General features: G+C 43.0%; 1 protein-coding gene across 3 annotated transcripts in view; it reads right to left on the reverse strand.

The window, feature by feature from the left end:
- cdh8 (cadherin 8) overlaps positions 1 to 25,841 on the reverse strand; it is an 84,305-nt gene extending 58,464 nt beyond the window's left edge. For all 3 annotated transcript variants that reach the window (XM_028401269.1, XM_028401268.1, XM_028401270.1), the window contains exons 1-2: positions 25,748 to 25,841; positions 23,308 to 23,846 (exon numbers count right to left, since the gene is read on the reverse strand). In XM_028401269.1, coding sequence (XP_028257070.1) covers positions 23,308 to 23,565 — 258 coding nt within the window. In that variant the 5' untranslated portion in view covers positions 23,566 to 23,846; positions 25,748 to 25,841. The remainder of the gene's footprint in view (positions 1 to 23,307; positions 23,847 to 25,747) is intronic.
- Positions 25,842 to 26,617: the final 776 nt, after the last annotated feature.

Below are 26,617 nucleotides of genomic sequence, written 5' to 3' on the forward strand. Positions count from 1 at the left end.
GAGTGAATGTGCGATTGCACAGAGCATCGCTTTAAGTTGTCAGATCACCTTGGAGTGGACGGCGGCTACAAGCACAAGCACTTCTTTCTGCATGTCATGATGCCACTATAACGTGTTTCACACTCTGTCTGGAACCCAGAGACAAAGAGAGAGCTGGAGAGGGGAAGGAGAGAACAAAAGGAAACAGGAGAGCAGAGGACAGAATAAAAAAAATAAAGTAGACAGAAAGAGAAAGCAGATAGAGTCATCTCTGTTAGCCGGTGATGACATGTTCCTTTTTATCCTTCTGTCACACCCTACACGGGAAACCACCAAGTCCAGGGACAAAATCCTCCAGCCTCCCTCTGCCATATTAGACAAATATCCAAGGCCGCTCTTAGTTACGTAATCATATCTTTTCTGGCTGAAAGGGGCCCGACTTTTGCTTTCAATTGCACTGCAGCATAAAAAAAAGAAATTATACAAAAACACTTCCTGAAGTACAGCTAAATATTTTCATACACTAAAGTAAAAGTCATTTACTCTTCCCTTTGGTGCTTAGAAAGGGGGGTGTGGGCAAGTAAATTGCCTCTCATAACCCATTTCCCTGATTCCCTTGTTACCTCTACTTCATTTCCAAGTTATCCTCATCTATCCACTTCTTGCTATCACATAGCAAAGCTACTCACTGCTGGAAAAAAATCAATCTTTGTCTGTTAAAAGGTTACCTAACACAAAAGTAAGAAAACAGGTTAGGTCTAAGGGGTATTAATGCTGTAAGATCCAGCAACTGAATTAAAGAGGCTTTTTTGTTTTTTTTTCTGTGTCAGCCTATGAAGAAAAGGCTTGAAAGATGCCAAATCACAATGTAAGATTGTGGATGAAAGCTCACTGAGTTGACTCCATCATCCCAGTGACAGTGTGTCAAAAAGTAAGAAAGTCAAACATGACTCCATGAAATGCTCACATCTCCTCACTCCCCTCTCTTTCCCTCTTTATCACTCTCCTCTTCCTCTCTCCTGCTCTCTCTCTCTCTCTCTCTCTCTGTCTTTTTCTGGAATTGCCCGTCGGTAATGTCAACAGAGATTTCACGGCACAGTGCCGGTGCATCAGCCGGGCTCACATTTCCCCTACCTGTGATTTACATCAGAGAAAAAGGCTCATGGGGAGAGAGGTTTCCATGCCAGCCAAAAGGATGGGAGCAGTGGTGCTGGTGGTGATGGTTGGAGGAGGGTGGGGTGGATAGAGCTAGTATCCTAGGGGCTTGACGCAGTAAGGCACTCTAACAATGGTGGCTTCGACCACCCGGCTGAGAGATGCTTTTACTGCAAAGGCAACCTGCATGACTGCATTCAGAGCTCTGCTCCTTAAATGTCACCATTCTCCTTATACAGCAAACAGGTCTGACTGAGTTATTTCCAGCATATTTTAGAGCAGGAGTACATTCTGTACAAACCAGCCTTATGTTTGCACCAGGAGTGTGTTTTTTGAAAGATTGAAGTGATACTTTTGAGCTTTCTAGCATTCTGGGGAGACTAAAAACTGTTAAAAATAAATTCATCTGATGAACTTTCTAAAACTTCTAAACCCAAAATAAATATCTAAAACAAGGTTTTTGTACAACCAAATCTAAAAATGTGTTCTGTGTGAAAGGCACAGAGACAGGATGGTGGAGAGGTGGACACAGGTGCACAATCGTCTGACAGTAAAACACACATTAGATCAATTAACAGCCGCGGCTGCAATGAACACACACGTATGCTCTTCCTACACGCACGCACATGCACACACTTTTTGTCACATACACAAATTCCACACACTGTTAAAGCACACGAGGACTTAATGTCAATGCAACCTATTGCAAAAGGCTCAGATGATAGGCCTATAAGTGTGAATGGAACTATCCGCTGTGCTGAATGTCAGTATAGGTGAATAAGATTGCCTTAGCATCAGTAGCAGCAACAGTGCTAACTGCAGCTCTATGCAGATTTGACTTTTCGTGAGTTTGAAATTTCTCCAGGTCTTTGGCCCTGCTGAAAAAAAAACAGTGCTCTTTCTGTATCGCCACCGTTCGTTTCAATAAATGTGTGAATTGACAGCACGAGTGGAACGTATAATTATGCAAATTTATGTATTATGTATTAAGAAGTGAGTACAAACTGGTGAATATAAAATTTAACCCTCTCAAATGGGACGTTATCTGTAGATCTGTAAGCATGCTTTTGGCTGTATTTTATATATGCATTTACTACCATGGGCTTGTTTTCTATAATTTTTGCCTGCTTAGCAACTTTTAGAACTGGTCATAACTTTAAGACCAATATAAATGTATGAGTGAGATGTATCATCTGCATGCAGTGGGGGAGGAAGTATTGTAGCTTGGTACTTAAAAAGTACAACTGCCGAGCAAAATATGTACATACACAAAGGGAGGAGTGCTACATCAACAATCCCACTTAAGTGAAAGTGTTAAGTACTTACTGTTTGATTTACCTAACATTTTAAAAGTAAAAGTACTCACGCAATGAGTTGTCTCTTAATATAATTTTGATAAAGAATGCAGAGGTAGCCCCTGCTCCTGTACTTCTGCCTTTACAGATGTCACTACTAATAAATCCCTGCCAACAACCCTTTATCCTCCCTCTAACTTTTAAATATGCCCACTGGTGGCTCAGTTCAGTGGAGGCTGAGTCTTGATCCATGTTCAATGGTAAGGTTAGCTGCAAAGGACAGGAGGACAGTGACAGTCTCACTACTGCTGTGCTGCTGCCAAACACAAGCTCTGCTATCATTGGAGCTGATAGAGCCACCTGATTGGTTTAAACTTCAGAGATAGCAACACAATCCATATTTTTGTGTTGTTTGAGGCAACATTTTGTGAAACAAATGCAAATACCCATACACATATACTACATATAAATCAAAAAGTATGTATGACTCTTGTCAGCAACAGGTGCAGGGAAACTTCTGGAAACTGGGAGTTTTTTATCTTGTGGTTTCACTTTGGGCCCTAAATTTCTCCATCGGTCTACAAATGGCCAGTTTGTATTCAGGTTTAAAATACTTGCTCACTTGTAAAACACACACATGCACACCTATATAATCGACATTAAGTTGTGTTTAAAACCTGTCAGCCTGCATAGCTCTGATTCTATTTCCTCTGTTTTTTTAAGGATAATGTAGCACACTACGCACTGACAGCTTTCCTTTGTGCATCATGACGCATTGGAAATGTCTTTGCCCTTTGTTTAGAGCAAATTACATGGAAACAGTAGAGGGCAGCAATGTGCCGTAGATGTGTCTACTCTACCATATACCGAAGAAGAAGAAGACCTTCGGAGCACTTCCTCTAACTAGGGTTGTCCAGGTGTGGGCAATTTTTGTTTGTTAGTAAAACGAGCGCAGCAAACGACATCGATCAGGAAGTAGAGCAAGTGACGTGTGAAGCAAAGTTGCAAATACGACCAGCGAAAACTGCAGATGCTACAGAATGGACTTTAAGCAATGGTTTGTGTTATGTGGATTACTTTTACTGTGTTTATTTGGACTTTTGGATGCTTATTGATGGAATATACTCAATCGTGGACATGAAGATGGACGATATAGACCCCATCAAAGGTAAGTAAATGTCCATTGCATGTATAGCATGTCCATATTGAAAAGTTTCTTATACTTATTCTCATACAGAACACTAAGTTGTTTTTAAATTACAACACAAATAAATAAATAAATTCATTTAAAAAAATAATCCATAAATTATTATATTTATTTGAAGAAAATCACTGACATTGTCTTTTATTTGCCAAATTAAGGTAAATTAGTTTCCAACATGAAAGCAGCGGAATAAATCTTGAGGCACAGGATTAAACAGAGGATTAGACTCAGCACACTGAGTGATGAATGTTTCTTAATACAGGAGTCATGTTAAATAATATCTGGTGGGTTGTAAGAGTTATCAAAACACTAAAAAAAAAATAATCATGCTTCAGAAGTTCTGCAATGCAATTCTGAATGCTAATAATGTAACAGTTCAGTACAGACAAAAACAATATTTTCAGACAATCTGTGCCCATGTAGAAACAAATATATTCTTCTAAACACAATGCCCCATCTGGGTGTTTTGAATAATCACAAGGACACACTGTCAACAGTTTGTTACAAAGTTATTCCACTGAAACATTTTTGACAGGGTGTTCTGTCTAAGTAACAAGGGCACACTTTTTTTATATACTGTATTTATTGTATTCTTCTTGCATCTTTCTTTTTCTTTGTTTCTCAAAGCAGATACATAAGAAAACTTGAGAACGAGTTGTTGCCTGTTGTCTGTATGAATAGTACTTTGTGTGACATTTTAGTACAAATGACATGTCGACATGTATAATTTAGGCAGAGATCCCTCAAATCAGGTTCTTACATAAAGAGGATTACATGTTGTTTCCCAGCATCTGTGACCATCCTTGAGTGCTTAACCAACAGAATAGCGCGAAGGCAGTTAAGCGAAATGTGTAGTGATGGTTGTCATGTCCAGAGCTAACAAGTCGGGACGCGCCATTGGTATACGACATGCCATTTGTCTCCAGTAATAAGACATGAGAGCTCGCAGACATTTGAAGGAAGTCAGCATTGCAAAACGACTCCCTTTCCTGGAAAGACACACAGTGAAGCTTGCCAGGAAGGCCCTTTTATTTATTTATTTTTTTCATTATGTGTGTGTGTGTCTGTCTGTGTGGATGCTTGCCTCGCTTGCTGGCTTGTTTTGTGTGTGTGTTTGTGTGTGTGACAGATATGTGTGTGCATCCTTGCTTGCTAAAGTGTGTGGAAAATGCAGCCTGTAGTGTGTGTGTGTGTTTGTGTGTGTGTGTGTGTGTGTGTCCCTGTACAAATGCCCCCTCCCTATTACAGCTGACTAGTAGATGGATGCTGGCTGTCACACCTGCCTGACTTTGTTCTTGCCAGATGCGGCGGGGTCACAGGGAAAGCGCCCAAACACTCATCAATCTCAACCATTGTCCAACATTCTTACGGCACCGGCAACAGCTTCCAATATCCATTTAGTCGCTCCAGATGCTGGCAAAAATGCTTACACACACAGAAATGAGGTGGCCAAACCTATTGACCTACGCCGTGGGTACGGAGGGAAACAAAAAAAACAAAGGACGTCACAAGATCAGGGAACAGCCTCTCAGAGATTGTGACGGGTAAAAGTTTAACTTTGCATTTACTCTGCGAGGTTGTCATCGTCGTTAGGCTAGGCTGTAAAAGAAATTGAATTTGGTGTGTTTCCCCCCCAAGGCAGCCTGTCGAGCGTGATGCTGTGAGCGAGAGCCAGAGCTCTCGTTGCAACCTGAGGTCTTTTCATTTAATAACATCAAAGCCAAATGGAGGAGCTTTGGAGACACTTTTAGAAGGTGGGTTGGGTGTGGAGCGGAAAGGATGCAGACCAATGAAACTGTTCGCTTTTCGCAGATGAGTTCCAGGTAAAAGTTTAGAGGTAGGTGCAGCTAAATGTTTGGCAGCAAAAGAAAAATAAAATGTCCATCTTTTGTTTTTGTTTTTTTTCCACACAAATTTTGCCTTTGTGCATTTGAAATGCACTCCTAGTCTGAAATGATGGCCCTACAGAGAAACCAGAAAAGTAATTGCCATCATCCTGGCTGATTGCAGAGTTTAGCAGTCCCCCCCCTTGATAGAAAACAACACTTGAATAGCCAATCCTCTAATGGGAGGGATGGGAAATGGAGATAGAAAGTATAAAACCTAACAAATAAATGTCATTCTGCTGGACTTTTTTTGTTTTGTTTGGCTTCCTACTGCTTCCCCAAAATGTTTCTGATGAGCTTGTACTGTCTGAAATATTAATGGCAAAACAAGCAGCGGTGGAAAGACAGACACACACACACACACAAGAAGCCGAGTGCCACCGAGGACAAGTTGCCATGTGGTGTCTAAGAATCTGTTGTGTTTATAGTTTGTCGGTCAGCTGCTTTTTGCTGTGGGTCATACTGTTCCAGTAAGATGTTTTCATGCGTCTTCTTTTTTTTTCCCTCATCCCCTTCGTTTTGCCGTAGTGTCGATTCTCAGGGTGCTAAAATGTTCTTCAAACAGTAACGGTGTGAAAATACATCGCTCTCGCTTTGCCTGCCTCCTCTCAGCTCTGTTTCTCTTACTGTATTTTCTACATTCTCACCCCTTCTCGGCTCTTCCTCTCCCTTTTTAATTCCCCCTCTCCTCCTGTGGGCCTCCCGAGGGTTGGAGAAATAATGTACACAAACATAACAGGCAAACGGGAGAAGCGCTTGTGTTGTTTACGGTAGAGAGAGAGACAGAGAAAAAAAAGGAGAAGAAGAAAACCATCACAGCATGCATTTCCATTCCCGAACCCACTTTAATTGTGAAGAAATCAGAAAGTTGGTAGAATTCCCCTCAGTATGTAGATCCACTTTGATGCTGTCAGTCACACGGTGTGGGGCTTTTGATTAGGCCTTGTCTGTTGTGCTGAAGGCTCATGACCACACTTGGCAAGTAGGAGCCATTAAAAATTGCAGTAACTTTGGCTCCCCCCTCAGAAACGCTTTTGTCTTTTACTCAGTCCCAACTGGGTCACCCCTGTTGAAGGTAGCACCAGCGCCTCTAATGCAGGAAAGAAAGACGGGTTTGTGGGAACTGCAAAATGGATTTTAAATACGTGAAGTGGGAGAACTATTTACCCAGGACACGCATGATGATTACTAACCAGAACCAGAGCGACTTGATAAATATAGAAGCTCATTTAGCCTGAACAATAATCAGTATATTTTCTGATGATTACATTTTTGCCTTAGGGACAGCTAAAGGCTGAATAGGGGTAGGGAGAGAGGGTAAATTGCATGAACGTGGACATTTAGTGCTGGACTGTTGCTCCCCAGGCATTAGCCTTAGTTTAGAAAATGTAAGTAGTCTTATTCTGTAACAGTGCCTTATTGAATTTTCCTCAGTATGAAGAAAATATAATACAAAACAGCTGTTTTCACTACATCCAAACGTACAAAACAAAGTGTAATTATCATGAGTAAAATTTTGAATCTAAAATCTAAGAACTGCATAGAAATTGGTTGTTTTGTTTTTCCTCCAGATGCCTATAATGTCTATATTTGTAGATACATTTTGCGTGGACATACCAGTACCAGTCCTACCTGTGGTTGTATTTAGATGGTATTCATCACTATTGTAGCTAAATATGGGGGATAAACTATGTCAATCTATAGGCTAGTAGTAACAGTAATGCCTTAATCAGAGACTGTATATTGAGGCCAAAACATCTGTATGCCTCCCTGGTAGTCTGGTTTGTAGTAGCCAATGGAGAAGTGTAGCTGCTGGCTCTGCACTAAAGTAGATGAGTAGATCTGTGCAGAACAGTGATGATGTGCCTTTACTTTGACCTCTACTGCACAGAGGTTCCAAGATGGCGTCTCTTTTTCTAACATGACTGCGCTCAGATATTTTGGCCTCAATTTTGTATAAAGCCCAGAGAGCAGAATCACATTGCTTCTCTGTAGTCACATACAAACACTAATGTCCTTGGTGAGCACGTGGAGCAACATCATAGTCACTATCCACCCCCGTACCTTTCCTTTGCAGACGTTTTGTGGTCTTAAGACGCCATGTATGTCAGCAGCATGGCCAGGTTACGTCAGCCACACTGTGTCTGAAGTGTTGGTAAATAAGGTATCCTTCATTAATCTATTCATTGGATGGAATGACCCTCAGGTTTATGTAATGCTTACTGCCTTCCAAGGATCCACAGCCATTCAAAACCCCTCTCAAAGTGCTTGCTCAAGGTTCTGTTTTTGTTTGTTGAATATATAAAATGTTTACTCTTGTACCACACAATGAGGTTGAAACCCATACAAGACAGTAATATTGGATTCTGGATCAAGATTTGTTGAAATAATGTATATAGTATACATCTACAGGGTTAAATAACTGTGCACTTGTGTGGTCGGACGTTTTGTAAGCGGCAGCAAGCAGAGACACAGTGGGTACGTGCGACTGGAAGACAGTGACACTTCCACTCACTTTCGCCCACTCCTCTGCACGACCACACTTCCTCTCTGCCTTTGCCGAGTCCCGCGGACATCTTCCATGCACATGCTGGGTGTCACAGCAGACGGATGACTAGCTCCAGTAGCACCATGCCATTTCCCCTTCTCACACTAAACCATCACACCATCCCACCACCACCACCACCACCACCCCTCCTCCACGCCTCCCCAGGCCTTCACTGCTTCTTGGCCTGTACTGAAATTCACACAAACACACACACATTCATACATGCACACTCTCACAGGAACAAGCATTCATGCCTCTCTTTTTCCTGCCTGTAAATTACGCTCAGTGGGAAACTGTGTGGCTGCACACAGTCATCCCACTAACCAACTCTCGGAGGCTCTTCTCTCAGTGAGGACGGAATCACACTGCAATGCTAAAGGTCATGTTGTCACATTTTACCACACAACCCATATGGCAGAGACCAACAACAGACTTTTTTTTTTTAAATAAATTTTCAATAAATTTCAGGGTAAAACTTTTCAAAAATAACAAAACAATCTTTGGACTCAAGTGACTTTAAAAGTATAAATGATACACACACACACACACCTCTGAGCTGTATGCCCGAGCAGCTTCCAGTACCAGTAATAATTATTAGGACAGTTCCAACCACTGCCAGGAAATTAACATAAGCAGCCTATTGCTGTTTCCTCTGCATTCCAATGATTGGAGAATAAACTGGAGAAAAAAACAAAACAAAACCGGGCATAAAATGTTACCCCCAAGACAACAAACAACAAACAGAATATTCAAGAGAGGAGCAAACTTCTGTATGGAAAGGGATATAAATGTCTCGCTCTGAGAATTCAAGATTTGCCAATAGGAATGCTGCATGCTCTTAACAAATCAAAATTTGCCACCAATTTGCTCTTGTTGTTCACATTTCTGGAGGCGTTTGGTGGCTTGTTTAAAGGGGATCCCTGTCAGGAAGTCAGGGAGGGGGTTGTCTGAAATTAAGCTTGTGACAAAAACAAAAAACAGAGGAGCTCTACCAGCAACTGCAGAGCGCCATTTATTCATATCAATACTCTTGCATTAAAGTTCATTTGCAAAACCACATTAACGCCTGTGGTAAAATCTACCCCCCCACCCCCCACCCCCTCGGTCTCCACTCAAAATCTCTCATAAATCTTAGAGCGTCCCCCCCTCTTCTTTCCACCAGAGTCATCACAGAGAGCCACACTTTTCAATTTCTGGAGTGAGAAAAGGACAGGGGGTAAAAAGCCTCTTCCAGTATTACATCTTTTCTACTTTATTACCAGTCTTCTGGGAAAATGGGGGGGGCAGCTTTGCAGCCTGGCTATCTGTTTACATTTTCTTTACAAGACTATATTGGAATTATAATTGTGTTCTATGGTGCCTTCTTTTGGTGCCTCGCTCTGTTTAAAGGTCCTGTGGACCTGGGGAGATGAAGAAAAATGGCCCCCTTTTGAAGGGATTCGATTACTGAGGAAGAAAATGCAGCTGCACACTGGCCCCCTTTTCTTTCTTTTTCCCTTTTCTGTGTGTTTTTTTTTTCCTCCAGGTGCCAATCTCTCGGGATGCTTGATATTAGAGCTGGAATGGCGCTGACGCAAACAAATAATTTCTCTCTCAAGAAAGGCATGAAAAATAAATATAATTGAGATAGGTCATTATGAATCAGATGATTGCAAAAAAAATAAGTGTTTCTTGCAGTGGCTACAGATCCTGCTGGAGTGATATTAATTGCTTTATTGATGTTTTTTTTGGTCAAGGTTACTAGAGGTCACAGCGTTGCTGCTTTTAGAGGCTTTTTAGAGTTGATAAAGCACTCTGGTGAAAGCTTGTCTTAAAAAGATGTGAGAATTGAAATATTTAAATTAAAGGCATTTACACTGTTTTTCTTTTCAACTCCATCCTTTGATTTATATTTCAACGTGTGGAAAAGCTTGTCACAATTTAACTTGCACTTAAAACAGGCATTGCCGCTGCTGTTTGACAGAACTTATCATAGAATACTTTCCAACTCTTTATCATTTAAAAAAAGTAGTTTTATCACTAGTCACGACACAATGTGACATGCAGGTTACACACAGACGCAGCATAAATATTCCATCACAATATTGCTGATATTCCTGCAGCTCATCTACAACCGTGTAGTGCAGTGGAGTGAGACAGTGAATTTGTATCCTTAATAATGTTTGGAATTAATTAAAATGCAAAGCCATGAGCTCAGAGTGCAACCACAGGTGGCAGTGAAGAGAGCGCCCGAGAGAGAAAGAGAGAGAGAGAGAACAGGCACGACGACGAGCGAAGGCCTCCATAATTCATGTCCATTTAACTGATGATTTCTAATTTTATTATTGTTATTCTTATTATTATTTTTTTTCTTGCCCCTCAATTGCAATGAGATGAGTTTGCCATTTTATACAACAATTTCCTGTGTAATATCATTCTGTCAATAAGTAATTACTTGCTTGGCAAATTGCTGTGCAAAATGTTCATCGGAGGGGAGAAGATCCATATCAATTGTTCATTTGCATAATGCAAATGAATCCTCTGAGAGGAGAAGGGAAAAAAAAACAACTTTGCTGCCATTGATGACAGTTAGATACCAGCACTGTTGCTGGAAAAGCATAAGTATAGCAAAAAGGTCTACAGCCTCAGAGCAGGAAAGTAAACTAAAGTCCAAACCCTGAGCTGGTGGAAAGATTTTTTTTTCAGATACAATTTCAGCTAGCAAAGGGGAAAAAAAATGTTACCAATATCTGACAAGAGTAAGAGTTTGTGAGCAGTTGTCCATTTGCTGACACATTAGCAGAGGATGAGCTTCCCGCCACTCCATTAGGCTTTCCCCCTGATAGAGTAATACCGTTTTAGCCCCCCCTCCTCCCCGAACCCCGTTTACTTAATATGCAGGATCCGGCCCCGTCTATTTGTTTCTAATCAACTGATAAGAAGAAAGGCCTTTTCTGCAGCCCCTGGAGGATGAAAACAAACTCCTAATGGTCATTAGTAGCAATTATGCTCCGTAACCAGCACACCCCTCTCTATAGTTTTGTGTCATGCTGCTTATAGGCCCGTGTGGATCCGATGAGGACACACAGGAGAGGGGGGGATCCCTGAGCACAGCTAACGGACCGATTCAGGATACACTTTCACATGCTGAGGCTGACCACGGCTCCTATTTGATGATGGATAAATTTAGTTTCCTGTCCGATTGCCCGCTGCGATTGGGATAAGAAGCTACTTGAGTGATCACATGCATTGAGTGTGCGTGTGTTAGCTCTGTTTGAAAGCCTGGTTTCAGTGCGTCAATTGCTCTCTAGCTCAAAATATCCCTCTATTCTCCTCCACTTTTAAAGCATCATTAACACAGTGCTCTGACTTTACTGTAATTGTGGTGTTGTCAAAGGCATCTTGAGGACACCACATGTGGCTACAGTGTTAAGTCCAACCCCGGCAACACAGCAGTATTCCCCAATTAGCCAACTCAGCTTCTTTGCTACAGGATTCAAGAGACTTGTGTGATTTTTATGCAAAAAACGTCTAGATCAAACAGCCTCTGCCCTAATCCCCGGAGTCGAACCTGGGGAGTGTGATCCTTATCGACAAACGCTGCCGAGCCTCTGCAGAGCAGGAATCCATTACATATGCACGGAGACCTTTTTGACATGCATTTTCCCTCCGCGCCAGTGATGCAACACAAGACAGGAATCCCTCTTTCACTTTTGCATTGTCAAGATGTCAGCGCACATATTATGTGCCCCTGGAAATCCAGCCGGAGAAGCCTGATCCAAATCCTAACTTGATCTGATGTGGTATTTGTTGAAGTAATTCAGCACACTCAGGTATCTGCTGAGTTAAATCCCTCCATCCTATTTTCATCTGTGTGTTGGACTGGATATGATCCATTTATGAATCCCTAGAGATCATTTCCAAGAAGCTCCTGTAGATGAATAACTGGATAAGAAACAGGATATGGATATTATGACTATTGTTGAGCTAAAATGAAATATAAATAGACGCCAACCAAGCACACTTCAACCATCGTTTTTATCAGATGTGTGCGAGCAGCAGCATGAAGACTGTTAGTGTACTGTGGGATTCAGCTGTGTAAACAGGACAGCTGGATAGCCTCTCACAAGTTAAAACACACACACACACAGCAGTGACGAGGAAGGCCATTGTCAGAAAACTAATAAAGAGGCAGCATGTTGCTGCAGTGCGGTAATTACACATCCCGGGATATCAGCACGGTATTTATAAAAAAACAAAACAAAACACTGGGCATCAACAAAGAAGAAAAGGTCATCAAGACAGATAGGCCATTAGCATTTTGACTGTACACACACACACACACACACACTGAATACACACGTCACATGTGTGTGTGAGAGAGAGTGTGAGTGGGCACACGCAGGTACATAGGCGCAACCACAAAGATAATGTCTTTCTTATCTGGCCTCTCAATGAGACACATAGACAATGTGTGTTTGCATGTGCATCTGTGTTTATGTGGTACTGAGACAGACAGGTGGGGGGTGGGGGGGTGCTGATAAACATGGCACATCTTGGCAAGTGGTGGTTGAAGTGGGAGCCGGCTTCTGTAAACACCGAGAGCACCAGGGAGATTGGGGGAAATGAGGACCTTGGTGATCCATCCATCCATCCAGATGGAGGCTACAATTGTTTTGGTGTTGGACCAGGTTGTTTCAACACAACCCACCACGGCCCCCGATGACTAAACATTCAAAGATCTGTGAAGCCATTTAGAATATTGCTGCCTCACCACAGCTGCTCCTCCTCATCTTTATCAGCTAACAGCAACAGTGCGGTTTGATGATGCAGATAAAGCACAGAAAGTAACATAAAAAAGGGCACTGTGCCCATTTGGCAGAGAGTTCCTCTTCTCAGAGGCGAGGAGAGTCATCTCGTGAGACTCGGAAGGGGGTTTTCCCTCGAAGACACAGCTCCTCCATTTTTCTCAGATTTAAAGCGTCTTTACGCTTCTTGTTTTTTTTTGGGCTGCTCAGTCCTTAAAGAGAATTTCTACAAAGGAAAATAATGTTGACAGTTCTTTTGAGTTTCCTGTTCCATGCGTGGCTCAAATAGCATTATTAATCACAAAGCCAATCGGACTTTGCTTCAGCTCTCCACCCACAGGGTAAGGGGAATGGGAATCTCAATTGCCTGTAGGTGTGAATGTGAGTGTGAATGTGTTGTGTGTGTGTGCTCGACTGTGATAGATTGGCGGCCTGTGAGGGTGCCAATCTATTGCCTCCTGCCCATTGCACACTGGCAAGCTGGGCTCCTGTCACCCTGGGGGATATATACTTAGAGAACTGATAGACTGGATGAAAACATCACATCTAATCATCAACATTTGACATGCAAAATGTCACTGAGAAATCTTTTCTTTGAAAAAAAATAAATAAATAAAATTTTGAATTAGTACTGAAAAATACATTTCCTTTAATTCCAGTGACCGTGCAGACCATGCAGACCCGCTAGTGGGCTGAAGTTGTTAGCGGTTGTCAGTTCCATCTGCTATTTGACATTTGAGTACTGCATTTGACAGGCTACCATACAGACTACTGAGGTTAGACCTCTCCTCCGACATCATGTGGGCTAAACTCATGTGTTAAGCTGTTAATGAGTCAGTGGGTGTCCATGTATCATGACACAGAAGTACCATTTAGTATGAGTCATTGCCAATGCAAGAAAGGTAGGATTAAAAATGCGACCTAATTAGCGTAGCATTCACATTTCCGAGCGGAATTGATCCTAAACCATAAAGTGAACCGCCTCCCCATATTGAATCATTATTACCATTATTAAACGGCCATATTTATTATTAAATATGGCAGGTGCAAAAATTAAATAGCTCAAACCAAACTATTTAATTTGAATCAAGAAAGTTTTTATGCATCATTGCCAGACATAGATTATTGAAGAACTGCATAGATGGCAGCCTTACACCCCTTCTGTGGTTGTATAAGGCTGTGTCACAGGAAGGATTAATGTTTTTATAAACAAGCTAAATGGCTCAGTACAAGCTAAAATAATTAATAATCTCACACTTTGTACAAATGTGGCTGCAGACTGAACATATTACAAGTTCAATGTACAAATGCACAATCAATCAAACAAGACAGACAGAAAATAAGCGTTAAGGCCAGATTTGAGTGTTCAGCTGTGGATTGTGCTCTATACTGCATGCATACCAACTCAGCTTGGTATTTGATGTCCCGCATGTTCTCAGCAGGGCTGTAAACGTCACACTGTAAACACTGTTAAAGGGAAGACAACAGGCTGGACAACAACGAGCAACAACAAGACACCAGTGGTAATGTCATTTCACTACAAATAGTGAAAGCTGATATCCTGATAATGTTCAACTGCTTTTGGTTTGCTTTAGGACCAATGAAGGTAAACCAGTATGGATTAACTATGCTAGCATTTTCTAACTTTCTGACTTTTAAAACCTCCACACATCAGACACATTTGTCCACTGAAGTGTCCACTAAGGACACCAATATTTTTGATATCCATTATACAGTCTGTAGCTTACTATGGGCAGCTTGTCTGCTAGTGATATTGGCCCACAGATAAACATCTACTTCCATGGAAGCTTGGCACTCAGAAAGTGTTTCCACCATTATGTACATAAATGCGTTTTGAAAACATTAAAAAAAACTCATATGATTCTGCTGTCCTTGGTTGTAATTTCAGTAAATGGCTGAACACTAAACCTCTGCAACATTCAAAACACTGATAACTTCACTAAATGTTCACACTTGTCCAACATTACACCAGTCCAGGCTTTCATCAAAACTCATCTGTGATGATGTTACACTAATTGGATGTTCTATTATTTATCATAGCAGAAGTTTTTTTTTTCCTTCTTGGAACTCACTGCAACTCATTTCATTAAACCACAATAGAGGAAGATGGGGTGTTATAGCAAAGATTTGTTAATATTTCATAAGATAGACCACCGGTGCATGTCCACTCCACAAGCAGAACAACAAGCAAGCGAGGATGAAGGCAATTAGCTAGACTTCAATAACAGACGGTCCTTACCCCCCTAAAAGCTTTTCACATGTTTCTGGCATCCTCCATTCACCCTCCCTCAACATATCTCATTTTTGCTGCCATCGAGAGAGAGAGAGAGAGCAGAGAGCAGCTGAGAGACGAGGACGTAACACGCCGTGTCCCTCGTTGTGCACGCAGACGACACACGCGCTCACACACACACACACACGCAAGGATTCTTTCAGAACACTTTCAACATCCTCTGTGCTTGGCCCTGATTCCCATTAAGCATTCATGATTCATCTGGATTTTATATTATAACGTTTTGAATTTTTCATGCACCCCCCCGCCCCACCACAACTCCTTCCCTGCCACATCCAACCCCCCCACCCTCCCCCCTTTTCTGATCTGACAGGGGGAAAAAGAAGACTTAATCAAACATTGGACGGGGAAAGAAAAAAAAATCCGACGTGTCACTTTAACACAGGCAAGATGTATGTGTTTCCATCATCAACACCTGCTTGTTACATCCAGGATATTTCATCCTGAATTTGATTTATATGGCACGGGCTAGATGTGTCACATGCACCGTGGAGACACAAACACAGTGAAGAGTGGTTATTAGAGGGATACAGGTGTCTTCACAGGTAGAGTGTAAGTAAGGTTGAAGAATAAAGTATGGAGGGGTGTGTGTGTGCATGTGTAGGTGGGTGCTGCCCTTTTTATGTTCCCCCCGTCGCCTCCCTTGGCTATTATTTCAGCTATCTTTTTGTTCTTTCTGCAGAAGGGATCATTAAACCGAAATAATTCATTTGTTAGAAAGGTCAAAGCCACAGTCTGTTGGCACCCAGATACCAGTGTTAGGATAGAGTGCAAAGGACAGTGCCATTGATTCTGTGTGTGTAATAGTGTGTGTGTGTGTTGTTTTTTTTTTATTATTGTCAACTCAGTGATTGAGGTGAGCAACTCTTTGCGTTCCACTCGCTAGTGGTGATAATCATCATCTTTAATACCCGTTATAGGTGAAGACACCGATCTTCAAGTAAATGTCACATCCACTGTTTACTAAGGCCGCTTTGTTGTTGTTGTTATTATGTTGTGTGAGGCGAGCGAGGAAGCTAGGGAAGAAGAGAGAGGAGGGGAAAGTAAGGAAGGAGGCAGAGGAAAAGGGTTGAGGACTGTCATCTTTTAAGTGCCAGAAATAGGCACTCACCCCACCACCTCACCACCCCCACTCCCACAACTGCAACCAAAAACTCCCTCCCCATTGTCTCTTCCTGCTCCAGCCCACGTGTGCTCGCAGCAAACCGTGAAGCCAAATGCACATCCAGCCGCACAATAACAACATCCATTCTTAACAAGATTACTTCGGCAGTCCCAGTTTGGCTGATGGGACGTGTATGGGAGCAGAGGCGCGGGATAAGCTGCCTGCAGCCGCCTGCAGCATTTCACATACACTGGGATCTATCCATAGGAGAGGAGCTGCCTAGGGAGCTGAGCCAAACATCAAGCCCACAAGAACACACTGGCACAGGAAGCAAGAAGCTTCCGTTGCTGCTGCTACTGCTGCTGCTGTGGCTTGTACCCACGATAGCTATGTCAGAGGCAAGGGCCAATTAGCAGGTTTCAGATAATCATAATCTTTTGATTTGAATAATCAGATTTGAATAATTGTAACCTCATTTTCAGCTACTAATGCTCGGTCGGAGAATTCACTTCAAAACAGAGTCCATATTCATAAAGAAGTATGCCCAACATCATTCTGCCAGCTGTTTTTTATTTGTCTAAAGAAATCAACAATTGTTTAAATGTCAGCACCAGACAAAGGCCACGAGGCTTAAGTCTGTTAAATTGCAAATGCATCTCTTGATGCTTAAAAAAAAAACACAAAACAAAAAGGTATAATCCAAACAAAGCAAAATCCCCCTCCCCATTTTAAAAAGATGCGAGGCTAATTTGGACAAGACAATGAACCAGCAAGCCTTTGAGGTGAACCGCTTTAATTCCTATAAATTAGTTAGAGCAAAGTTCAAGGCAGAGTGCCAGATGATTTAGCCCACTAAGCGCTCCACCTCCGCACAGCCAACACAGGCCAAGCCCGGTGAGCCAGGAAGAGTGAGCGAGGCAGACAGAGATGAGAGGAGAGGGGAGTGGAGTTGAGGGGAGGGCACTTTAAGGCCGGGGGTAGGTGAGATTTGGATTTTAATGAGAGATCAGGGCTTCTCTGGACATCAGCTGGAAGACTTGACTGACAAATACTGACATGGGAGCCAGCTAATCACAGCGACGCAGTCTAAGGTGAAACCATAAAGGGGCCATTTGCTATGAATTAGCGCTGATGTAGAAGCTTGGGCAAAGTGGGCCCCCCGCGTGAGCTGCTCGCGGTACAACATGGATTTAATCATGCCGAGCCACAGATGTGAGTGATAGCAGCAAGCTTGTTATTTTGCTCAGGGACTCTGAAGCCGTTCGAATGGATGTGCTTTCCTGTTAAATTATTATTGCAGCTGATGCATGTACACAAGAGAGCTTCCAGGGGATCGTGGACGCGCCCGTGTGCGCCTCCTTATGATACACCGAACAGAAACATGATTTCCGCTCCCTCATGGAAACGCACAAGGAAGGAGAAAATACAGTATGTAATTTAGTGCACAGCAGCCGCTTGGCACTTGTGGGGGGACACTATGTAAGAGGACATAAAGAAAGAAGCAGAATGAGTTATATTTCCAGGTGCATCTGCTACTATGATTACTGACAGGCAGGTGAAGGTAAAATTACTTAGCAATAACATTTATGATAAAAGCAAAACAATACCAGAAAGAAAGTCATATTGCCAGTGAGGACGACATCACCTGTAAATTTGAGTCTGCAATTTCTGCACATATAGTGCAGTTTGGAGAGACATCTTTCATAAATATGACCACACTGACACAGCAGCAAATGTTTGCAAAGATACACCGGCCATAAAGCTTCATGGACAAACTGTATTTACTGTTGCACACATAACCCTCCTCTCTAAATATACTCCATCCAAGCCTGTGTCCCTGCTCATCTCATTTTGTCTGTCTCAACGCTCTCGAATGGACTACTGTACGACACACACGCACACACTCGCAGCTTGTTAATGGGAACCAGGACGACAATACAAAGCCATAGACAACCTGTCAAGCTCTTCGAGGGCAGCACTAATGTGATCCCACAGCTCTATCAGAGCCACTGCTGGGCCCAGTGTTTTATTACAGACCGGGAGGGACAGACAGAGAAAGAGAGAGGGAGAGAGAGAGATTGGAAAGGAAGAGGGAGACTGTGACCATGGCCCATTGATATAATGGCCCTGCCTGGCATTAGTGATATACTGTACAGGTGAGCCTCGGGGAAAGAGAGGAGCATAGTACCCAGAGCAGGCAGTGGTTGGAAGAAGCTGAGGACAGAGAGATGTTAGCATGTTTTTTTCTTTTTTTTTCCCCCCTAAATTACACATGAGGAGAGAATGGAGATCTAAGGGCTGAGAGACAGAGGAGCTGCTGCTAGACTGCACTTCAAGACAGATCTGTGTGGGGCTGCCTGAAGAGAGATTACAGAGCTTGTATTCCAGGAGCTGTTGTGGGTGTGAGAAAAGAAAATGGAATGAAGTCCAACAAACATTGATGGGCTTTCCTTTTCAGGAATTAATAACAGCCACTCACCATGGCACTGGAACCTGTGTCTAATTTAGGCTATATTTCAGAATTTTTATTATATCTGAGCCAATGCTTCTAATTTATGTGTCATAATGGCTATCAATCACTGGCAATAATTCGGCTAATACTCTCATTAACTCCCACTCCTCATCCATCAATCAAAGGCATAGGCCTGATATCCGCTCAACTGTTGCTGGAGCCGGAATAAAAATGCAGATAAAGGTGTGGGGGTTGGAGGATCTTTGTTAATCAGAGGCACCGATCAGCATGGCTCAGTCAAGAGGCTGGATCAACCTTTGACCTGTTTTAAAGCAGCAACTGATGAGATGGAGGGTGCAGTGGGGGGACCTCCTAAAGCAGCAGGACCAGGAGTCTCAGGCTGCTCCGGCAACTGCATTCAGGACTCAATCTCGCCTTAGCCTTGCCTCGCTGCCTCACATCGCCAAAGCCAAACACTTGGAGAAATTTTAACAATGTCATTGTACCACACCCCATCAGCCCTGGAGGCAAGCTTACTTGGGCTCAAGAGTCACTCTCTCCATAATCACCCCACCGTCACAGTAAGAAAGAGAGAGATAGAGAGGTGGAGGTAGGCAGGGGGGCAGAGACAGAGACAGAGACAGAGAGAAGCAATCCAGTCGAGCAGAAGTAGCTTGCATCAGTATTTATAGACTGATGTCCCACATCTTGTACTTGCAGTCCAAAGTGCAGAAAGCTGCAAAAGGAACAAAATGGTCTGAATTGAATTTGGGAAAACTATCCGAGATAAAGACTCAGACTGAGGCAGTAAAGAGACACAAAGATTCAACAACAACAACAACAACAAAAAGTCTCATGTCGTAGTGTGTGAAAATTATACTCAAATCATTTCAGTAAATAAACAGATCCACACAAAGGGTGTTTGTGTCCAAAGCTGTGATCTTTCATCATTTTCACCTGAATGCACCTCCATCTACAAGTTAGTATTACAGAGGGGTCCTCAATGTTTGATGGGGGAGAAACACAGCTACAGAATATCACCTTTTGCTTCCAGCAAAACACCCAGCAGACTTCCACACCATCACCAATCTGATACTGCTGTGGCTCCTCTTGTTGGGAATCCTGTCAAACAGCTTGTTTGGAAGAATAAGGCTTATGTTTCCCCTCACTTGGAACATACACCAAGAAAGACAAAGCATTTTTTTTAACTCATGGACACATCCTTCCTGAATCAGTAATCAAAGCCTTTTTTTTCTTTCTGTATGACTGTCAGTCCTTGCAATCTTCGTGCTCAGCCTGAATTGATGAATATTAATGGTTGATTATCAATTCTCTTTGTGCAAAAACACATACAATGCTGTGCTGGATAAAAGTGCTGGACAATGGGATGAGGGATCAGTCAATTTAATGCAGCTGTGCTGCAATTCAAGCTCCGGAATCTGTCATTAGCAATCCTAACATGCCACATGCTAAATGATCTGCTGGAAGTAAAGGGTGTGTGTGTGTGTGTGTATGGATGGGTGGTGAATGGGAGGGTGTAAAGTTGCATTTGAGACTTTGAGATACTCTGGCGCATAACCGCTATCAATCTGCCTCTCACTACAAAGAAAACACATTCTGATATCTCTTTGGTGCAAACACAGCAATTTGTTCACTGTTTGTCTTTTGTTCTAAAGCAGTGTTTTGCCTTTAATGGCCTGGTGTAATTGAGTTGTGGTGTTGGATGTTTGAATAATTGAAACAGCTTGGATTGAAGAGGCAAGATGGTCGGGGAAAAACATAGATGACAGTTGTAAAAAAAGCTTCACACCAAAATGACAAAGGGTCTTCAACAAGATTAAAACCTTATTCTATTGTAAAACCACAGCCGCGCTCCTCCATTGTGGTCGTTCAATCAAGAGCTACTTTTCTCTAAAATTACCCTCTGCTTGCTTCCTCGCTGGTCTACACGAGAGTAGCTCAAGTAGCATTGTTATATCCCACTCATCAACAATGAGCGAACCTTCGTTCCGTCCATATGAAGGATACGTTCATGCCTATCTACCTTCACGCTCCATTTGCCTATTTCTATTCTTAATGACGGGATATTTCTGAATCGTCCCTGGCTCATGATGAGTAATCCCTGAAATCCCTTCCAACGCTGTGTGTTCCTTTTAAGCTACAGCCGAGCAACAAGCTTTCACAGCTGTCTTCCCTGCTTCACTTTAACAGGTACTGCATGTCTGCCTTTCCCGACACCCAACAGGACTGACGGCTGGGGGTGGGATGGTGGGGTGGGGGGGAGTTGGTTGACAAACGCACCGCTCAGTGAATCACAATGTCAAGAAACGATGCGCTGAAGAAGAACAGCAAAGAGGGGATGGGGGGGAGCTGTCACGCCTTGTGGCTGTCCTTCCACACCTCCGCCTCCAACTCACCCTCCCTGCCTCCCTCCCTCCCTCCCTTCCTCCCTGCATTTATGCTAATAGTCTCTGCTGAGAGAGGATGACACACTGTTAAAAATCAATGGCACAATCTCTCTCACCAACACTACGGTTGCTGGTGCAGATGAGGTGAGTTCTGTTGTAGCAAATATAATTAAACCACAGAGTGCACCACCCATTAAAAAGACACACTTTAGGGTGGAAAAAAGTAGTATTTGGCCTGGAATTCCTTGATAATCAGCTCATGACCACAGACACAGTCGGCCTCACACACGCAGCAGAGAAAATTGCGCAAAAATACACACAGAGCTGTCTGACCCATTTGAATCAAACCTCCCACCCTTTTGATTCATTTTTTAATTAGGCGTGAGAAACACAGAGAAAAGGGGAAGAAAAGGAGAAAGAGGGGCCGAGAGGGTTGAGAGAGATTTATAGCCTTAAACCAATGCAGTGCCATCTTGGTCTAACGTAGGACTTATCTTAGCTCTGCCAGGCATACTCATGAGCACTTAACCTTGCAGTGAACGCAACCCATCATCATCGCCTCGAAAAATCCTATAGCCTCACGTTCTTCTACGCCAAAGCCCCCCCACCTCCCTCCTTTACCCCCCTGCATGCAATCCTTGCACTGTCCTTCAACAGGAAGATACTCATACCTATGACTAACCTGTCCTAGAGTCAAGTTTGCAAAGCATTAGCCAAGGCCTTGAGAGAACACATCCTTCATGACCGGGAACATAACTTGATTTTGTGCCACCAATCCTCTGTTGACAGTTTACAGAGCATTTCACACTCGGGCCAGGGGCACACAGCACTGTGTTCAAAGCAAAGAGAGAGGGTGAGCTTTGAATTGGAATCTCATATCACATCCTCATCATTTTTTTTACCTGTTATCAGTTTAAATATCTAAAATACATCACAGCTTGCCAGGTGCCCTGTCAGATCTCTGATGCTCAGCGTCTCACAGCTGCCATCTCACTATTCAATTCCAAGCTCACGTATGGTCACCGTGACCCCAGCTAGTGTTTGTTTGTTTCAGCATCCTGATGAGCAGCCATTGTCGAATCCAGCAGAGGCTGCCTAATTGACTCGCCTGAAAAATTAATGCATCACTTAACAGCATTTTTGTGTTCGTATGGTATTTAGAAAACACAGGTGCATATCCCGCATGGTGGCAAATGTTTAATTGATGCAGCCATATGACAATGCTCAGGATAGAACTGGAAAAGAAAAAAAAACAAGGGGAAGTGAAATTTCAAGTGTTTACTTAGACTTTTTTTTCTTGTGCAACAAAAATAGACCTAGCTTCTTGCTTGCCACCGTGTCTGACAGTCTGAAAAAAGATTTCACAATGTCATAAACAAGAGCAAAAAAAAAAAAGGAATTCCAGCACAATTATCAAATATTAGGCGCTGATAAACTGTTTGCAAAAGCTATTACCGGACAAGATCAAATATTATGCTTGATGGCCTGTATTCCTGCCCATGCCAGAGTGGCCTGGTGATATTTCTGAGGGGAGGGATGTGAGCGTATAGCTGCCAGGCCTACTCTCCCCAGGTGGATCCCAGCAATGAGCTGTGAACAAGCTGCTTTGGCCGGCCTGGCCAACAGCCTTCCCACTCCCCCTGAAACCTGCCTGACACTTCCACACACAGGCCAGGGAGCAGGTGGCCCTCAGCCGCAGGATTAGCCCGCAGTTGTGTTCATTACAGAGCCGCAGTGGAAAATCTAACCACAACCTAAAATAAGCCTCTCTTGCCCGCGTTGTGCATGATTCGTAACACGTCTGTGTCTTTACAGGGTGGAATGAGAGATTAAAAAGGAGACATCCTCATCATGCATTCATATTTTACTTGATGTGTGTTGTCTAACACAGTAGGCGATCTTGGATTTCAAGGACTTCCAAATGTGCAAAATGTGCCACCATTATTTGACGAGTTTAATTGTTTCCATAAACATTCTGTGACAACCCCCCCCCCCCACACACACACACACACCATTCTCTCTCTTGTCCCCATATCTCTGTTTCCCCTTGACAACTAAAACCCTCCCACTGCCCATGGGAAGAAGAAAAAAATGGAGGGAGCATTCAAATGGCCGAATTAATGTTTCCACACGATAAGCGAGCTTAATATAATGCTGACAATCACAGCACTCACCCTGCCAACTAGAATTGGATCTGGTCCAGAAAATTCCTCCAGCACAAACATTTGATTCCAAACCCATCCTCTCTTGGCGCGGCTCAGTAATCTTTGTCCTTCGCCAAGACCGCTCGCCACCACTGCGGACCCACCAGTTTGTGTACTTTTGGACTGGCCTGTGATAGGAGTCGTAGACACACAGGGAACACAAGTAATCCACACCAGCAGCAAGGACATCCACAGATCCATGAGCATCTCCTCGGACCACTTTGGCATCCTGTCGACGTCGTGTTTTGTTTGTTTGTTTGTTTGTTTGTTTTACGAGACTCCTCTCCTCTCCGTCTCTTGTCCCAATCCCCCCCCACCTTCCTCTCTTCAGATCAACAGCTCCTTCTTAGATAACAAGAAAAGGTTACTTGTGTCCTCTTTGAACGGCAGAGCTTGCATTCATGGTGTGATAAAGGTCACTTGCATGGCTTGGCATGCTTCCATAACAGTTGGTGAGGGGGTGAGGCTCTTAGCGCAGCATCCATTTGGCATTATTCCGAGGGGGGGACCTGTAAGGAAGCAACGACAGTTTGTTAGTTGTCTTTTTAGTCGCGTGAAGAGTTTGTCAGTAGCTGAAGAAGGGAAGGGAGGGATGTAGGAATTCACACATTTGCACGAGTCAGAGTGAGAAGCAGGAGGAAAAGTCTGTAATATATATATATATTTTCCTAAAGGATGGAAAGTCAATATGACACCTTATTACAAACAATCTATGCATAGTATCATGACCCTTTATTCGCATCTTGTCTTCACATTACCCTGCTACAGTTGAACAACAAACGCCTATACTCTAAGGCTATTCAGCCCACAATATCAGATTGCTTTGCTTTAATCTGTTGTTCTGGGGATTATCTTAGAAAGATTTTCAGACATTACATGTTCCTTATGATTAACTATTTGACAATACATTCCGGGTTAAATATTGTTACAGGCTACAATCAGATTCCTTAGATATCCTTGCATCCATGCATGCAGTAGTGACAGGTCCAGATAAAGAGGCTGGCTGTAGGTGAACCATGTCAACAGCACTGCTGCTGCAGCTCACTGATATCAAAATAAGCCCGATGAGATAATTGCTAGTGTTTTTTAGATGCACTTTAAGTAAAAAAAATGTTTTTTTTTTTTTTTTTTTATGCACAGTAAAGCTGCAATCAACAAAAAACAAACCAAAAATTAGACACAACAGCGGGACACTACTGAAACATATGATAGGAAGGATGCAGCCTAATGTAAATTTTGCCCTTTAATCAAAAGCAGTCTGTACCTTAACAATTGTTTCATCAGTTCAGTCTGATGTGCATGCAAAACCACAGAGAGAGAGAGAGAGAGAGAGATAGAAGGGGGAAACCAGACACAAAGGGTTGGCTTTGAGTTGTCTTCAGCTCAAACTGATGCAGGTGGACATGCTATCACAGCACAGAACGGCTTGCTTTCAGCACGGTGTCACTGTTAGTTCTGGTAACTTTTACTAACACACAGTCTGTGTGGCTACAGCACTGCATGTCCAAGGACAATCAGCTGTAACCAATTCCACCTGCAGCCAGCTGCAATATCATGAAGTGTGGAGAGATTACTGTGACCTGGAGATTTATTTTTCTCTTTTTTAAAAAAAGGCAGGTTATGGGGGGAGGGGGGCGGAGGTGAACAAGAAGAGAGAATAAATGGCAAATTGTAGCGGATATGACATTTAACTGTAAATAACTGAGGTTTTTTGTTCTATTTTGTGCTCCATTTTATTTCTTGAGCATTTTCAAGTCACTGTGGTGCGTGACTGAGCAAGCCGTTTCAGCACCACGGGGGTAAGGACAGCTCCCCGCCAGAAAGCAGCCGGTCCAGACAGCTCAGCCGTAGAGCGAGCGCCGGCAGCAGCAGCGGAGGAGCTGTCCAAGGTAGGAACTCCACGCACAGGAACAATCCATTCTTACCATTTCCTAGTCTAGGATTTAAAAGGGGAAATAAAACCCATAAACTTTAAGGCTCCTTCTTCCCTTTTACGCCCCTGCCGCACGTACCCCGATTACCCAAATTCTCCCGGTCTCTGAAGTTTTCCCCCTTTGAGAAGAGACAGTGTTTCTAATCAGTGCGTCTCGGTGCATCAAATGTGGCAGTGGAGCGCATAAGCAGTCCAATTTAAGAAAAAAATAATCACACAGGCAGCGTATTACCGCCACCAAGGCAAGTGAAATGTGAATTTGTTTTTTTTTTTTTTTTTTTTTTTTTAAGGCAGCCTAAGTTGCAGACCTTTCTGTGGACTTGCTGTGTGGCTTCATATCACCTCGTTTCCCTTAAAACGTGCCGGGTAAAAATGTAGTGTAGCCCCGCGACGCAGACAGAAGTCCTGCTCAATCTCGCCACAAAACACCAACATTAAATACCTGTTCATATGTCATGGTGCCGGGGCTGTACTTACTAGTGAGACTTGCATCCTTTTCCGTTGCTGCATTATTATTATTATTAATTTACCCTTTTCTTTTCTTCTCCCTTTTCAAAAAACGCCAAAAAACTCCCAATGCGTTTCATTCGCTGCGGAAGGAAAATAAGCAAAGACGCGGAGAGACGAGTGGATAGAAATCCTTCCTGCAGTTTGTCACTGCGGAGTGACAGTGTTGGGGGCTGTAGTTAAGAGCTCCGACAGGCTTGCTGGCCGACTGAAAAAGTGAGGAGGAGATGGAGGAGAGATGCACGGCGGCAAAGAGAGCCTCCCCTCCACTGCGCTCATTGGGTTGATGAGGAGTCGGGTCAACAGGCGCACAAATGAATGCGTGCCGCTCTGCCCAGGCACGGACGCGCAAAGGTTATCGTCTCACATTGCCGGCTACAGCTCTAGATATCACACAGGCAGGTAAATGTTCTTATTAGCTACTGCATGTTTCCGTGTTGTGTATTTCTTTTTTCTAGCTCTTGTTTCTTGTTGAGGTAACAAGACGCATGAGTTGACTCTCTTGGGTATAGTCAAATAAAATGGGACAGGCGACCAGTGAAATGAAACCGAGGCTGCTCATTTACACTGTCATTTGATAGGGTTAAGCAATGAACAGATGGACGCGCGCGCGCACACACACATAGTGTTGTTGGCATAATGAAAAGTAAAGTAGTATTCGTATAGACGTACTTCATCTCTTCCTCTCACTTATGTATTTGCATCCCTAACACTTAAAAACAATAAACTCTGTATGAAAAGTGCAGCATTAAAATACAAGGAGAATGGATATGTCACACAGATCTTATTAAGACAGTTAGTGTAAAGGTCATACTCATCATTGCATTGCTAAATATGTGT

The sequence above is a fragment of the Parambassis ranga genome, chromosome 3 (assembly GCF_900634625.1).
Source record: "Parambassis ranga chromosome 3, fParRan2.1, whole genome shotgun sequence".
NCBI lineage: Eukaryota > Metazoa > Chordata > Actinopteri > Ambassidae > Parambassis > Parambassis ranga.